This window comes from Echinops telfairi, unplaced genomic scaffold (genome assembly GCF_000313985.2).
Source record: "Echinops telfairi isolate 266 unplaced genomic scaffold, ASM31398v2 ScPeMD7_1;HRSCAF=3_0, whole genome shotgun sequence".
Taxonomy (NCBI): Eukaryota; Metazoa; Chordata; class Mammalia; order Afrosoricida; family Tenrecidae; genus Echinops; species Echinops telfairi.
Window position 1 is genome coordinate 91,928,022 of NW_022103896.1, and position 15,901 is coordinate 91,943,922.

At 50.6% G+C, this 15,901-nt stretch overlaps 1 protein-coding gene across 2 annotated transcripts in view; it reads right to left on the reverse strand.

Annotated features, from left to right (window-relative positions):
• PHF2 (PHD finger protein 2) overlaps positions 1-15,901 on the reverse strand; it is a 45,655-nt gene that overhangs the window by 10,559 nt on the left and 19,195 nt on the right. For both annotated transcript variants that reach the window (XM_045296324.1, XM_045296314.1), the window contains exons 9-16: positions 15,325-15,416; positions 14,111-14,200; positions 13,517-13,882; positions 12,773-12,892; positions 11,944-12,062; positions 9,717-9,895; positions 9,506-9,576; positions 7,831-7,994 (exon numbers count right to left, since the gene is read on the reverse strand). In XM_045296324.1, coding sequence (XP_045152259.1) covers positions 7,831-7,994; positions 9,506-9,576; positions 9,717-9,895; positions 11,944-12,062; positions 12,773-12,892; positions 13,517-13,882; positions 14,111-14,200; positions 15,325-15,416 — 1,201 coding nt within the window. The remainder of the gene's footprint in view (positions 1-7,830; positions 7,995-9,505; positions 9,577-9,716; positions 9,896-11,943; positions 12,063-12,772; positions 12,893-13,516; positions 13,883-14,110; positions 14,201-15,324; positions 15,417-15,901) is intronic.

Below are 15,901 nucleotides of genomic sequence, written 5' to 3' on the forward strand. Positions count from 1 at the left end.
AAGTGTTCTTGCGATGAGGGAGTATTTGAGTAGGCCCAATGTCCATCTGCTACCTTGATACTTAATATATAAATATATGTACATAGATCTATTTCCCTATTGTTATATATAAATATATTTACATATGTACATGCCTATTCAGACTTCTAAATGCCCTTTGCCTCCTAGTTCTTTCCTCTATTTCCTTTCCTCTTATCCCACTATCATGTTTGGCCTTCATTCGGGTTTCAGTGAAAAAGACAAGATGGATCAACACAATGGCTACAACAATGGGCTCAAACACAAGAACCAGTGTCAGGATGCTGCAGGACAGGGCAGTGTTTCCTTCTGTTGAACTCAGGGTCCCGATGAGTCAGAATGGACTCAGTGGCACCTAACAGCAACAACAACACCCAGTCTTGATAAAAACACTCAATAAAATGGGAACAGATGGAAAATCTCTCAACCCAATAAAGGGCATTTACAAAAAAAACCAACATCTTGCTTAACAGAGAGAAACAGAAAGCATTTATTTTGCAAACAGGAACCAGGCAAGGTTGCACCTTATTCAATATTGCCCCAGAAGTCCTAACCAGAGATATTAGACAACAAAAAGAAATCAAAAGCATCCAAATAGGCAACGAAGTGAAACTCTCAAAACTCAAGGAAAAAAATGTTGGAAACAAGATTCAGCAGCATGGCACGATAAAAGACTGGCAGACGAAAAATCAAATGGAGGAAGCACCACCAGAATGCCCCTTAGAGGCAAAGGTGACAAGACTTCTTCTCACTAGTGAAGAGAATGCTGAAAAAGAAATCAAGGAAACAATAGCATTTAAAACAACCACACACAAAATGTAATACTTAGGAACAAATCTAACCAGAGAAACAAAACACATTACAAAGAAAACTACAAAACACTACTACAAGAAATCAAAGACACCTATATACATGGAAGAATGTTCCATGTTCATGGATACTTAATATTGTGAAATTGATGGTACTACTTAAATCAATCTATGAATACAACACAATCTCCCCCCCTCACTCCCCACCACCACGCAATTCTGATCCAGATGCCAAGAGCATTCTTTAAAGAAAGGGAAAGACTAATTACTAACTTTATATGGAGAGGAAAGAGACTCAGGAGAAGGATAACATTACTGAGGGAGAAGAACAAAGTCAGAAGGTTCTCACTTCCTGCTGACCTTAATATCTATTACACAGGCAAAGCAGTTAGGCTGTTTTCAAACAACCGGACGCTGGTACAATTACACAGGTACATAGAACAGTGGAACCACAGAGAAAAGCCAGAAATAAACTCATCCGCATACAAACAACTGGTGCTCGACACAGGGCCACAAAAGCATTACATGGGGGAAGAGATAGCCTCTTTAACAAATGTGTCTGGCAAAATCGGATCTCCATCTGCGGCAGAGTGAAACAGGACCCACAGTCACCCCACATACAAAAGTCAACTCCAGATGGATCAAAGACCTAAATGTTAATTCCAAAGCTATAAAAACCATCATGGAGAAAACAGGAACAGAGGTACAGACGGACCCTATTGTAGGAAACAGACACATCATTAAGTAACACAGGAAACACACATAGTGGAAAACAAGCAAGACGACTGGCACTGACTGAACACAAGACACTCATGTGCCTCAAAAGACATCATCAAAAGAGTTAAAAGATAGCCCACTGGGGGGGATGACACTTTTGGCAATGACACATGGACAAGATGTCTCTAAAATCGACAGAAAACGGCAACAGCTCAATAAGAAAAAAGGAAATAATCCAATTAAAAATGGACAGAAGACATGAAAAGACAGTTCAAAGATGATATCCGAAAGCCAACAAACATATAAAGAAATGCTCATGATTACTGGCCATCTGGGAAATGCAATCAAAGTAATGATGAGATAAACACTTTGCACTAACAATGATAGCCAAATTACAAAAAAACAAAACGTAACAACAAATGCTGTAGAGCATGTGGAAAGATTGAACTCCTCGGATCCTGCTGGTGGGAATGTCAAGATCTGCAACCACTGTGGCAATCTCAAACACCCAAGAACAGAAATTCCATATGACCCATCAATCACCATCCTAAAGAAGTACGAGGCATACCAGGAACAGCCATGGGCACACCCATGCTCACTGCAGCACTTCCACACTAGCAAGAGGATGGCAACAACCTAAATGCCTATCAGAATAGACAAACTTTGATACAGACACATACTCACATGGCACACACCACTGAAAAATAATCATGTACCCATGAACCACCCCGCGACATGGATTGACTGTCAGTCACAAAAGGACAACTGTAATATGAGACTAATTATATAAAGGGAAGAGGGGGAAAAAATCAAAAACAAGACAAAGTCTTTCACACCCAAAGAAACAGACTTTGAAGGTTACCAAGTGGGGGAGGGTAGGTTACCAAGTTGGGGTGGGGAGAGAAACCAAGAGGGGCGGGGTGTATTATAAACTAAAGGGGGATTAGATAAGTAACAAATTGTTGAATTCAAGATTGATGCTGTAAAATGTAAAACCCCACCTAATTCACCATTTTGAAAAACGGGGTGGGGGAAGAGGGGAATGGAGTAGAGAAATATAGAGGTAGGAGGAGAGGGGAAACAGGGAAAGGAGAGGATGGCACGGGGCAGGATTTACATCTCTCTTGCTTGAGAACCAAGAAATGAACTCTACCTGGAGGCACCTATTACATACATTCTCACCTCGGACCATTCACTCCTCAGTGCTTTCCCCCATGCTGACTTCTACTGGCCTCTCCCTCCTCCCAGTCCTGTTAGCAATCCTGAAGCCCCTACCCTCTGCTCCATGGTCTAGCCTGGATGACCAGGTATAGCAGGACAGCAACACGTTTCCCTGCAAGACACAGATGCGGCAACTGAGAGCTAAAAGAGGGCTGGTGGACTGAGTGTCTGCATTATTGTTCCAGTCTCACTCCTGCCTAAGGCCCTAAGCCACACCTAACCCTGACAACAGGTCAGCATTCACCCTGGTCTTGACTTTCAAGTACTCCCTGGCCTGGGCTGGGGACCCAAGTCCACTCCTTCCTCCTCTACCTGACCACTGGAGGCAGGGCCTCCTCTTCATCAACAAACCCTCCCAATCGTATCACTCTGCTAGTGTGGCTACCTGTTACCATGTGTTTACAAGTTTCTACCGCGCTCCATTCATCGAGAAAACATTCTTCTGTAAGTCCAAAGAAAGAGTTCAGGGAACTGGATATCTGGGCACAAGAGGCCTGCCCTTCCTACTCTCACCAAACCTCAAGTGGGTCTCTGCCAAGTTCCCCACATGTCCCAATCACGGACACAATAGGGACACAAGGCCACACAAGCTGTGAATGGAAACACAGAGGTGGGGGTCCCTGCATGGTTTCAGTGGAGGGGTGAAACATCCACCAAAGGAGGGGTAATTGCATCTTGGCAGAGGAGCAGCCCTTTGGCTGAAGGTCCAGCTCACTAGGGACTTCACCCCAAGTCTACAACAAGAGTCACCACCTCTCTCCTGGTATTCTCCAGCCCAGTTCCTCCCACATGCTCCAGTATGTGGTTAGCAAGTCAGGGAACCATGTGAAAATCGGGTCAAATCTCCCTGGAAAATTCTGCAGGCAGGTGCTGCTTTGTTATTGCTATGTTGCTGCCCATAATCTGCTGGGGAGGGTCCACAGCCCACCACAGCTCCACACTTGACATGGGACACTTTGACTGCCATTAATATTACATGTGGGTGGAAGGTGGTGGCTGCCATCGTGAAAGTTCTTTGAGCAGACACCCTCCACCCCCACAACCCCCACAAGTACCAGAATAAGAGTAAAACACCTGCCCCTCTGGACAAAGCATTCCTAGGTGGCTCAGGCACCCCTTACCCTCACCCTTGGCACAGAAAGCTCTCTACAAGTTAGGTGTCATCACACATAGCTTTCAAGGCCCAAGGAAGTGGGTATGTGGGAGTGCCTGCAGCCTGAGATCAGATGAGCTCTTAGAACTGCTGGTGGGCCAGCCCAGAATGAGTGGAGGCCAGGATCCATGCGACCTCGGGTTGGGTGGGTGAGCTCACACCAGGACCACATGGTTGGCCTGAGGCACAGCTTTCTCGGCTGTAGCAAGAAGGATGGGATCTCTGAGGTCAGTGTCCACAGGTTAACCAGTCAGCAAGGAAAGAAAAACTTTAATTTCCCAATTAGCATTCCAAATCTTCTCTTCCCTCCAGCAGTAAACTAAACCAACCATGTCCAAGAAATTAACATCTTTCTCTCCATATTTTCATTTCAGCTGTTTTGCTAACCAGTGAATCTTTGCAACAGTGCAAATGGACCATCAAAAACTGACTGGCCTCCCATATCAGGTGGGAGGGGGGCTACAGGAAGCAGTGGGGGGTGGGACAGTGAGCATGAAGGGCAGGCTCTAGTGTTTGCAGAGCTGCTCTGAGATGTAGGAGCTGACCACTCCACGGTTCTCACTCTCAGATGTCCTCGAGCCCTCCCCACTGAGAAAACCCTAAAACCAAATACACAGCTATCAAATTGATTCTGACTAGCAACCCAATATTTAAGCCACTGCAGCACAGGGGCCCCTCTCCACCGAGAGCAGGACCCAGAAGTGGGAAGCACTTGTAGGCTACAAGTCACAGCACCTCTTCTGGGACCCCAGAAAACGCCTGCTTGCCCTCCCTGGTTCTCAGTGGCCAGCCCTCCAACCCATTTTCATGATCTAAGGGCCCTGGGACCACCTGGCCCCTGACCGTGTCAAGAGGGCCCTTCGAGGGATTGAGCTATGTAGGGAGTCATAAGCAGTCAAAGGAGGTGTCAGCTACCACATAGTTCTTCCTATGAGCTCTTCCCTGACCCACCTCTGGCTTCAAAGAAGAGCCCCAGTACCAGCAACAGCCCCCTCTGAAGACGCTGGAGCAGGCAGGCCTGCGGAAGAGGCCACCCCTCTCCCAGACTGGCCTGGAGCATGTGGCACCCTGATCTGTGGCACGCCTCTGTCCTGAGGGGCCCCAGTATAGGCTATACCCAGACCTTGGGAACAGTCAGTGAGATGTGCCCAGCCCCCACAGTTCCACCCTAAAGCTCTGCAAATGCATTTTACTCTGTAACAAGAAAGCACCACACTGCTGCCTGTGAATGGAACACTGCATACAAAATAGTAATTTATGAAAGGAAAGACAGTAATTGGGTCTGCCAAGGCTCTTTTCAATCAAGCTCTTAATTCTCCTTACAAAGCCCTGTTTTTGAGTGGGCCTCTTTGGGGGGGCCCCCCCATTGCCCCTGAGCACTACCACCTCCCTACATCAACACCATGCTATCATAAACTGGGCTTCATGCTGGGCCATAGATGGTGCTGGCCTTCAACTTTGAGTTTAGAAACCATGGAGGTTTGGTAGGGGATAGAGGAGGACAGATCTGGAAGACAGAGCCATGGCCAGACTAGGCCAAAGGGCCATCTCCACCCCCGCCCTTTCTAACACAATACACCGAGAATGAAGAGGCTGCCTCTCCCCATCCAGCAGCTTCATGGAGCTTCAGACGAGAGACAGGTTGGCCAACTAGGTACTCCCCTCCGCTGTGATGTCCTGCCTGGAAGCCTGCCACCTCCAGTGGCCCTCCTAGCTCAACTCAGGCCGAGCCTCCTCCTGGAGCTCCCTCCTATTCTCCCACCCCAGGGGTACCCCCATGACTTCACTAAGGGAATGTCATGCCCATGGGGCAGGGACTCTCCCTCACAGCCCAGCCTCTGAGGCCTGCACCCCTTCATGGTCAGGGAATGCCTCTTTCAGAATCATGGGAGGGGGCAGGTGGGGAGCATAGCAAAGCTCAGCTTCCAGGATCAGACACAGGAGATTCTGGCCCTGGCTCTAGCACATTGTGGCCTTGGGCAAAGCAAGACCATAGTCTCCCCATCTAAGCAGTGGGAATCTGCTCCAGTCAAAGGACTAGAGGAGACCGTGGCTAGGGAGAGAGAGCTGGAGGAATTGTCATTTCTCATCGGCACTGGTAGAGGACAGGGAGGTCCCGCCCTACCCCCTCTGCTGTCAGATTCATACAGATGCACAAAGCTTATCAAGGTTTCTTCTTGAAGAAAAAAAAAAAATCATCCCATTGCTTAAAACAAAACTGAAAGCCTACAATTTAGAAGTTAACCCAGGGACCATCATGAGAGAAATGAGCAAAGCTCACACAGGCTTAACCCAGTTCTCTCAGAACAGATGACTGGGGCTGGGCAAGCTGGGGATGATCAGACCCACATCTTCAGTGCTCACCCACACCACTGGGAAGCCCCATTCACACTCCGAAGCAGGGCTTAGAGGCAGAAACCACAGCCACAGACCAGAGTGCTTTGGTGACCAGTCTAATGGTGGTGTCGGTCACAGTGCGCAGGGCGCTCTCCCTGGCCCAGTGCCCATGGTCGGTGCTCCCCTCTAGCTAGTTCAAAGCTGACCGTCACAGTCTATGGGAGCGTGAGGAGCGGCAGGCAGTACTTCCCAGGATTGGGGCACTCTGAGCTCTCACTCATAGAGGTCCCATCACCTCCCCTCTCTCTCACAGCTTGGGTTTTGCACCTATAAATCTTGCCACAATTCCTTGGAACCAAAATAAAAAGGCCCTTTGAGGGCCACAGATCTTATTTCAAGGTATAGTCTAGCTTGGCCCCAAATGTCCCTAATTTAGCTGTTGATTAGGGACATTCACAAGGAGGAGGCTTGATTCTGCATTCTCTGGAAGGCAGAAAAGCCTTCCTGAGCGCTATGGGCCCCATCAGGGTTAAACATTCCACTGTAGTAAGATGTCAATAACCCAGAACCCGAGCACACAGTGGGATGTTCCTCATGCTGTTTTAAAGGAACCTAGCTAGTGAAGAGGAAGAAAGAACTCAGACACCTGCCAGGAACCCCTGCCCATCCTGCCTTCTGCTGTGCCCTGCCTCAGACATGGCAAGCCCTCAGGCTCCTTCCATGGCTCCACAAGGAATCTCCCCTTAATCCTGCCCCCTTGGGTGTCACCTCCACGTCCGGAGGCCAGGAGCACAACAGAGCAAGCGATATGCTCTCCTGCCTGGGCCCACATCCAGGAGCTCCACCATCTTCCAGCAGGCCTTCCCTCAGTCAGCTCCACAGAACCAGTGTCTATGCACAACACGATTCGCCTGGCACCACCACTGAGTTAGCTCCGGCCACCAGCCTTCTCGAGCAGCCACCTGGTCTCTGAGACACAGGGTAACTGCTTGTCCATCACCCGGGCCTCTCCACATGACCAAATCAATCCAGCCCCAGCCAGGCAGGGCTCGAAGACCCACTTCCACGGAAGCTCCACCCCATGTTCAACATCTGTATGTCCCAAACCCCACTCCCTGTAGACCATGGGAAGAGCAGCCAGCTGCCCACCCCCTTGATGAGTCAAGAAAGGGATGAGAACGAGTTTTTATCCTGGTTTGGCTCCAGTCTTCTTGTGGAAGAGCAGGGTCATTCTTCCCAAACACTCACCTGCTCAGGCCCAGCACTGAGTACAGGCTCGCTCTGCCCTACACAGAGGACATGCCCACGCTCCAAGCCCACCCCACGCTCCACTGGTAGGAGGCCCTAAACCTGTGCTCGCCTGCTGATAGCTGGTAGGAATGCCCTAACTCGGGAGGTACCCAGCAGCTCATGGCCTATCCTCAATATGCCCTCCCCTCCCCGCACCTATGCCCACTTCACCCAACAGTCACTCTACTCAAGCCACCCAGTGAAGGGAAAGCCAGGCAAGGAGGGTGCTATGTGAAGGGCAGCAGCCTACCCAACCATGGAGCCAGGCTTCCATGTGGGATCTACCTGTTGGGGTTGTACTCGAGTCCGCCGACCTCCTCGCTGGCCTGCAGCAGGTCAAGGATGCCTGTGGCTGAGCTCCCACTCTCCTTTCTGGCTTTTGCATTGCGGCTGGGCTTGGCGTCCGTGTCAATGTGCAGAGAATCTTCGTCTGAGGAGTCATCACTCTGCTGTGGGGACCACCACAAAGGGACAAACAGGTCAGAGAGAGAACCTGGGAGAGAGTGAATTGTTCATTCCCTTCAGGGAGGAAACAGGTATTCGTGAAGTTTTAAAGAAACACTGTTGGGTGCTGATGCTGAGCGTGGTGGATCAGGCCATGGGCCAGAGGTGATCACGGATGGTCGAGGCCAAGGCCAGAGAGAACCACATTCTCACACCTGTGCTGTTCATAGCTGAGGGGGCCTGAGTTCAAAGACACTCTCACATTGTGTGTTGCTATTGTTGTTAGCCACTGACTTGGTGACTCCCCAACACATAACACAATGCTGCCTGGTCTTATGGCATTCCCATGATCAACGGTCTTATCAGACCATTATCCATCAGGTTCTTCTTGTCTGATTTCCGGAAGTCGATCACATCTTACTTACTTAGTCTGGAAACTCCAGTGAAACTGGTTCAACACCACTGCAGCACACAAGCCTCCATGAGGTGCAGAGTCCCAGTGAGTTGCACAGACCAAGAGAAGCTGATGTGTGTGGATGGGAAGGGAGCAGAATGTCCCTGAAGGCCTCTCAGGGCCTCTACAGCCCTAAGATCTGAAGATCTTCATTTGACAAACCCTCATCTAAAGAACCCTTCAAGAGCATCTACATATAACCCCCTCCCTGGGGGACGGACAGCAGAAAAGTGGGTGACGGTAGACGTCGGACAGTGTAACACATGACAAAATAATAATAATTTATAAATTATCAAGGTCTTATGAGGGAGGGAGCAGGGAGGGAGGGGAAAAATGAGCTGATACCAAGGGCTCAAGTAGAAAGAAAATGTTTTGAGAATGATGATGGCAACATATGTACAACTTGTGCTTGACACAATGGATGGATGGATGGATTGTGGTTAGAGTTGTATGAGTCCCTAATAAAATGATTTTAAAAAAAAAAAGCATCACAGGTGACATTGCTGGTCATTTTCCTTCCAGGGCTTCGCAGGGAATGTGACCCCCAGACCAGGGACAGCAGTTTTTGCCCTGGCTTTCTAAAAGACAGTCACCAAATCTCAGACTGGAAGTAAGACCTCGATTGCAAGACCCCGCTAATATGTCTGACCCCTGCTTTCCCTTTAGCCTCCATCCTGTGGGCAAGATTTCTTGCTGTATCACAGACCTTGATGTTTGCACCTCCATGGACTCAGAAGCCTCGGTGGTGCCTTGTAGGCCTGCCACACAGTCCCAAGCACACCCACCCCAGTTACCCAGGATTGTAATGGCGAAAACCCAAAGGGACACACAGGGTGACAAGGGCTGTCCATGCCCAATCCAGAGCTGTGTGCCATGATCCTCCTCCACTGAAACGTACAAGGCAAGGCGGAGGGTCCTCTCCCTCTCCCACCACATGACACATCATTAACACAGAACACCCAGCCAGAGATGATGAGGCAAGGCCCCGAGCCTGGGGAAGGCTGAGAGATGGGTGCCTGGAGAGGCCTCGAGGAGCACACCCCCTTGTGGACAGTGACCCACCTTGTAAAACATTGAGTCAAGCTTTGGCTTCTTAACGGGTACGTGGAACATCTCTTTCTTATCCAATAAAACTGAAACAAGAGCAGACAGAAACCTAGCGGCACTACACCGGAAAGTGCACAGGTTTTCCAGTAGCCTCGCTGCCACACCGGCCCCAGCACTAATTCGTCTCCCGTGGGCTGGGCACAAAACCAACGGGGGCAAAACTCACAAGATAAGTCCCTCTTGGAAGTGTTCCTTTTCCTCCTGATGGGGAACTCATCGATCTTCAGCTCCCCGTCGTCAGACACATATTCGTACTCATCCCGCACCGGCTTGGGCTTGTCCTCTTTGAAGTTCTGCAGGGCCCCAAACACGCCAGGGCTCGTCTGTGGTTTGAGGCCCTTGGAGCTAAGGCAGCAAAGGTCAGCTGGGGTCATTCAGATGTCATTTTGTCTGACCCTGGCTCATGAGGCCAGGTAATGTAACTCTCGGGGAGGGAAAGGCCATGGCCTGAGGCCGCTGGGAAACCAGGGCAGGGTGGGGACTCCCCGAGGCTGAGATCCCCTTCCCCAGTACTACAGCCCCAGGTGAGGACAAAATACAACTCAGGTAGCGCCTGCCTGTGCTGTCTAGGAGCTTGAGCAAGGGTCCTACCAACTGTTGGGGGCCTGTGAGGCCCAGTGAGGCTTGATGTGTGCTGATATCAGACCAAATGGCCAGAGTGAACAAGCATGGGTTTTCCTGTACTTATTTTGGAAAAACAATTCCAGAACCAGTGTAGACAATCCTTCCTGAGGAAGAGCAGACCAGGGCTTGAAGGAGCCCCTCCTACACATGCTCTGGTCAGGAATGACAATGGCCCCACCTGGGCAGCCTGTCAGATGGCTTCCTTCTCTTCTCCAGAGGATGGCAGACCACAGAGAAATTCTGGGGTTTCAAATGGGGATGGCCCTAGATCTGAACAAGAAATGAGGGACAAAGTCTGAAGAGGGTGCTGGACTGAGCTGCCTCCAACACTCTCAAAGAGAAGGCCCAAGGCAGGCATTGCCACACTAAAGTCATGAGAAACAGGAGTAACACGTGACATGCACATGCAAATACATATTGCTAAACTGCTGTGTTCTTTCCTCTCCTCTCTTTTCTAGACTCGCTACAGCACAGTGCTAACGGATACGGTTCAAAGGCTCCTCGGCGCCTAGGCACTGAGATTCAGGGACATCCAGGCTAAGGCTCTGAAATCAACAACAATAGCTATGGGTGCAATACAGACCACTTGCCTCAGTCTGCCGTGTGCTCAGGCAGACAGGGGTGGGTGTTCTCCATCTTTCACTCTCAACCAGGACACAGGGGCTCATCCAATCTTCTTAGAGATGAGGACACTGAGACCCTGTCAAATCCATTCTTGTCCATTACAGAGAGGGGCTGGAATCTTCTACCAGTGATGTGTCTGAGCACTAACCCCTTCCAAAGCATGACGTCCTGATGCCTGCTTGGCGGGCTGCAGTGCCAGCCAGGTCTGCACTCCTCCTAGCCGGTAGTTGCAATGTACTTGTGAACAGATACAGGCCCATCCTATTGTTTCTCATCTCTGAGGACCTGCCCACTCACAGGCCTCCACAGCCCCTTTCCCTTCTCAGAGCCTCAGGCTGCTGCCCTAAGGCCAGCTCTTCTAGGACCTCCAGACCGTCCATGTGTGCCAGAGCTCCCAGGCTGGGGACCCTCTCCTAGCCCAGCCCCCAGCCCCGAAACCTTTTACCCTTTCAATGTAACCCTTCCTGATTTCTAGATGAGCCAGCCATGGACACAGGTCCCAGGGACTGAGGACACATTCCATCAACACTTTACATGGTAGGTGAGAGCAGTGGTTCAAAACCAGCCCTCCCCATTAACCATAGGACTCCAACCCCCACTCGGTTCATATCTCCAGAGTCAATGAATGCTTCACCCTCTCTACTGGCCTCGGCTGCACCATGCTTCGTCCTCCAGTGTCTGTCCACACTCCTACGCTCTCCAGACCACATGCTTTATGAGGTCTACCTGATCTATGTGCCCAGGACAGAGGATGCTCAGCATAGTGTAGCTTTCAGTGACTACCAGCTGAAACAGGAATGGGGGACTCTCATCAAAGAAAACCTCTATAAAGATGTGTGCAGTGTGGTGCTTAGTTTGGTATGTGTGATTAGCAAGGAGTGTGGTATGCAGACATTTGCACTATGTAGTGGGGTGATGTGTGTGTGTAAATGGTGGTTAGGTGTACATGCGATACATGCATGGAGTATGTTGTATGCTGTAAATGTGTGAGTGCAGCATGTGTGATGTGTACACAATATGAATGTAGTATTTGCATATATAGTATACATATATGAGGTGTGTGGTATATGTACAAGGCATATTTGAGGTATGAGTGTGCAATGTATGTATAGTGTGCATCTTTCCTTAGGCACCCATTTACATACCCCAGGAGTTTCTTGTTAGAGAAGGAAAATGAAAATTTGTTGTCCTTGCTTCCTGACAGAGGAGACTTCTCCAGTTTCTGCTCCTCCTCCATTTTCAGCAAGGAGTCTGGTTTGCTGTTCTAAAAGGTAATAACAGGAACATCACTGAGCCCCATGCTAGCAGGACAGGTGGGGCCTTGGCTGGGGCTCAGAGAAATGCCAGGAGAGTATATGTGAGATTCATACACACTCCCAAGCTTCCACCTCTCTCACACCCCTATTTCTCATGGGCGAAGGCAATGAGCCAGGCTACCCCAGATGCAGCCAGAATACGTCGCAGGAAGGCTCCTATGAGGGGTCTGTGTATACCTACCTCCCCTCACCCAGTACCCACACGGTAGCCCCAGGAACTGTCACCCAACACAGTGTGAGCTTAGCCAGGGAGGCCGAGGTTTAAGGTAAGTTTCCATCAACTCAGCGGAATTGGTGTTCTCAACATCTCAATGCTGTAATGTATTCATGCGGATCCCAGGGTAAACCACAACCCATCAGGAGGCATCTCACCCCATATACACCGTCACTGACCCACAGACCCACCTCACATGTATGTGAGATACACACACACACACACACACACACACACACACACTCCCAATCTTCCACCCCGCCCACCTCCCTTCCCACAGACCGCACACATTCAGACACACCACCTAAAATCGACCTCTCCACCCTCCCTCATCCCCTGCCTTCCCTCACCAGTACCCCATTCTCATCAGTATGGACTGATCTGCATGTGTGTACCCACAGATGCACAAGTGTGCATGAATACACACAGACATGCACGCTTCACCTTGTACTTCCACTTGGCCTCCGACTTGCTTTTGGTTTGTTCTCGTATTTCCAACCTGTCCACGTCATTTTGCTTATTAGTCAGATCCTTATTTGGCACGCTGAGGACACTCTTGGCCACCTAAAGAATACAGCAACCATAGCACAGAGGTGGACACAAGAAGCGTGGCTCCCTCCCGCTAGAATATCATGTTGGGTCATTCATCCTCCTTGGCTTGAGAAACAGAAAGCAATATGCTCACTGCAGCCCTGTGGTTCGTGTCCTGGCAGGGCCACCAGTCCCAGGGGAGGTGATAACTGCTTCCTCCCAGCAGGCTTCTATCTGGAGTATTGCACCCATCTTGGTTGTGTCAGCCCTGAGGCCTCTTCCGAAGTCACACTCTCTTTGTCCTTGACTGCTGTGAAGACTAAGCTGATTAACCCTTCCCAGACCACTGCCCAGCCACCGCCTACAGTGGTCTCAGGCCTGACGGTCCATGTCGGTCAGGTCACTTGTGTCTCTCCTCAGTACCCACTGCTTGGCAATACACTGGGGCTAGACAGGATCTCCCCTGAGCTGGGTCTTGATGCAGCTTCATCTACAAAGGCAGGCTGAATCTTTGCAGGTAGAATGTATCCCCCAAAGTCTCTTCTGACTCCCACACCGCCTCAAATGCTCTCACCCTGCTATTTGCATTTTAGGGGGCTGCACCCAATTCCCTTCCCTGCTTGTCTTAAGCACCTGGAAGCCCCACCTGACACTCACCTTGCCCTTCTTGGGTGTCTCGATCTTGGTCAGGGCCTCCTTTGTGTGGGCCTCGAGCAAATCCAGGTTGGGGATGGTGGGGGAGCCTGTTTCTTTGCACTTCTTCCCTTTCTTCTTGCTGCTGTCAATCCTGAGGGTCTTGGGGGGTTTTGAGGGCTTGGAGAGCTTTGGGGGCTTGGGGATCTTGGATGGTTTGGGTATCTTCACAGTTTTGGGAGTCTTTTTTTTAGACACTTTTTCCAAGAGGGACTGAGATGGGGTGGTCTCAATGGGAGATGGGGGCTCTTCTTTTTCTCTGTCCACTTCACAAACTTCATCTGAGGATACCACAGCACTCACTTCGGGTCGGGCAGCTTTGGAGGTATTCTGGGGGTGGGGAGAGAGTCAGCTCCTCTCTCTATGCCTACCCTGCCTGGTCTCAGGCATAGACCTATCCACACCTGTACTCTACACCACAGCTGGGAGACCCTGCTGAGGGGCATGGTGGGAAGGGTTAGTCTGGGCAGTAGGGACTCCCTGAGCTGGGACATTAGGACACAGCCAAGCCTCCCCCTTCTCCCCAATCCTGGGATTGCCACCCAGGAAGGGCCCTACCTCGCTGAGCCTGATCTCTTTGGCAAGGTCTTTGATGAGCTGAGAAGGCTTGAAGTGCTCTGGGAGCTCATCCTCGTGCTCCGCCAAAGCCTGGAACACACCCAGTGCAGTGAACCCCCATGAGCCCATGTGAGTGCCCATGCCTGCCAGGCCACACCCTCCTGAGAGCCCATCATGCCTGGCCCATGTACCCACTGCAGCGCCATCTCCGGAAGGACCAGAGCAGCCCTGAATAAGCCCTCAGAAAGCCCACTCATCCTCAAACAGTCATGGGGCAAGCACTCGTATCACAATGCCAAAGTGAGAAAATGGAGCCAGAGAGGTTGAGTAACTAGCCCAAGGTCACACAGTTGGTGGGGATACAGCAAAATTCTAGCCTCAGAACTTGGCCTACCTGGGGCCTATATGTTCAGCTCCTAAGCAGGGACTCGGGACTTACTGGGCTGCAGGTGGTTAAGGCCCAATCAACTTCAGCCCAGGCCGGGCTCTGTTTCTCATACTAAGATATAGATACAAGGATCCTGGCCTAGGCTGCCAATGTACTTCCATCTCCTCAGTGAAAGCATCCTTACACTGACTGTGAACATGGGCTGAAATGCCTCTCTGTGCCACCCCCACCCCACCCCACAAGGAACAGGGCCAGGCACTGTCAAGAAAAGGTCCATTGAACCAGAACCTGTGGAGAAGGTACTGCTATGACTATGTGCTGTAATTGGGGAAACTGAGGCCCAGGGCATGAAGTTTACACAGCTCCCACATAAAGTTGAGGAGCAGAAGTCAGCCCCATGCCTTTTTATTAGGATGAGCTCATTCCACCTGACTATGTGGCTGAGATAAAATGGAATGGAACTTTGAGCTGCTCTAGGACATGGGCCCAGGAGAGACATAGCGGCTGCAGGCACTCAGGCCTAGGGGAGGAGGAGGCACTACCTGCCCTGCCTACCCCAGAAGGGTATCCAGGTGTTTTCCTGTATCATGCTCCGCCCCACCCCGCCAACCTGGTGATCAGGGAACCCTGAGCTGGCTCTAGTCCTTCACCCACCCTTAACTAGAAAGGAAACCCACTCCAAATCTGGGGGTGAATGGGACCAGGTACAGGTATTTCACCTGGGTAAAGGGGCCCTCTGCCAACTCCATGTAGCAGTAGTACCCATCCAATGGACTGACCCAGTCTCCAAATCCCTTAGTCCTCACTTCTCTGCCACTTTTCCTACCTGTTTCTTAGTCCATGCTCTGAAAGCACCATTGAGAATTTTAGCTCCTTGAATTAAGTGAGGAGGCAGCTGCTTCCCAGATTTGTGAGAACCTAGGGAAAGAGGGAAAGGAATAGGTAACTTAGGGAACTCTGCCCACCTCCTTGCTCCATCCGTGTAGCCTGAGGCTACTTCCAGCCCAGCCCTTGGTGGCAGCTGTAGCAGCAGCCAGAGTCTCTACCCCCAGAAGCTACCCAACTGGCAATGGTTCCTCTTGGAATCTAGGAAGGGCCTGCCCTCCACTTTCCTCCTGCATTGTCTTATCACCATCTGTGCCACTAAGACTCCAATGCAGGCAGTGGACCCTTCCCTCTCCTCTTGCCCTGTCAGTTTAGATAGAGGCCCACCCTTCCAGATTAGAATATCCTTTACCCACCCTTGGAACAGTGTAGAGGTAGATCTGAGAGCTGGTCTCCAAGTTGAGGAAGCCAAGCTTGTCCAGACAGTACCTCAGAGCAGTACCTGCAGAAGGTTCTGACATAGGCTTCCAATTCCCCAGCTCTACACAAATCCCAGCCACCTGACCTCTTCTTCTGGG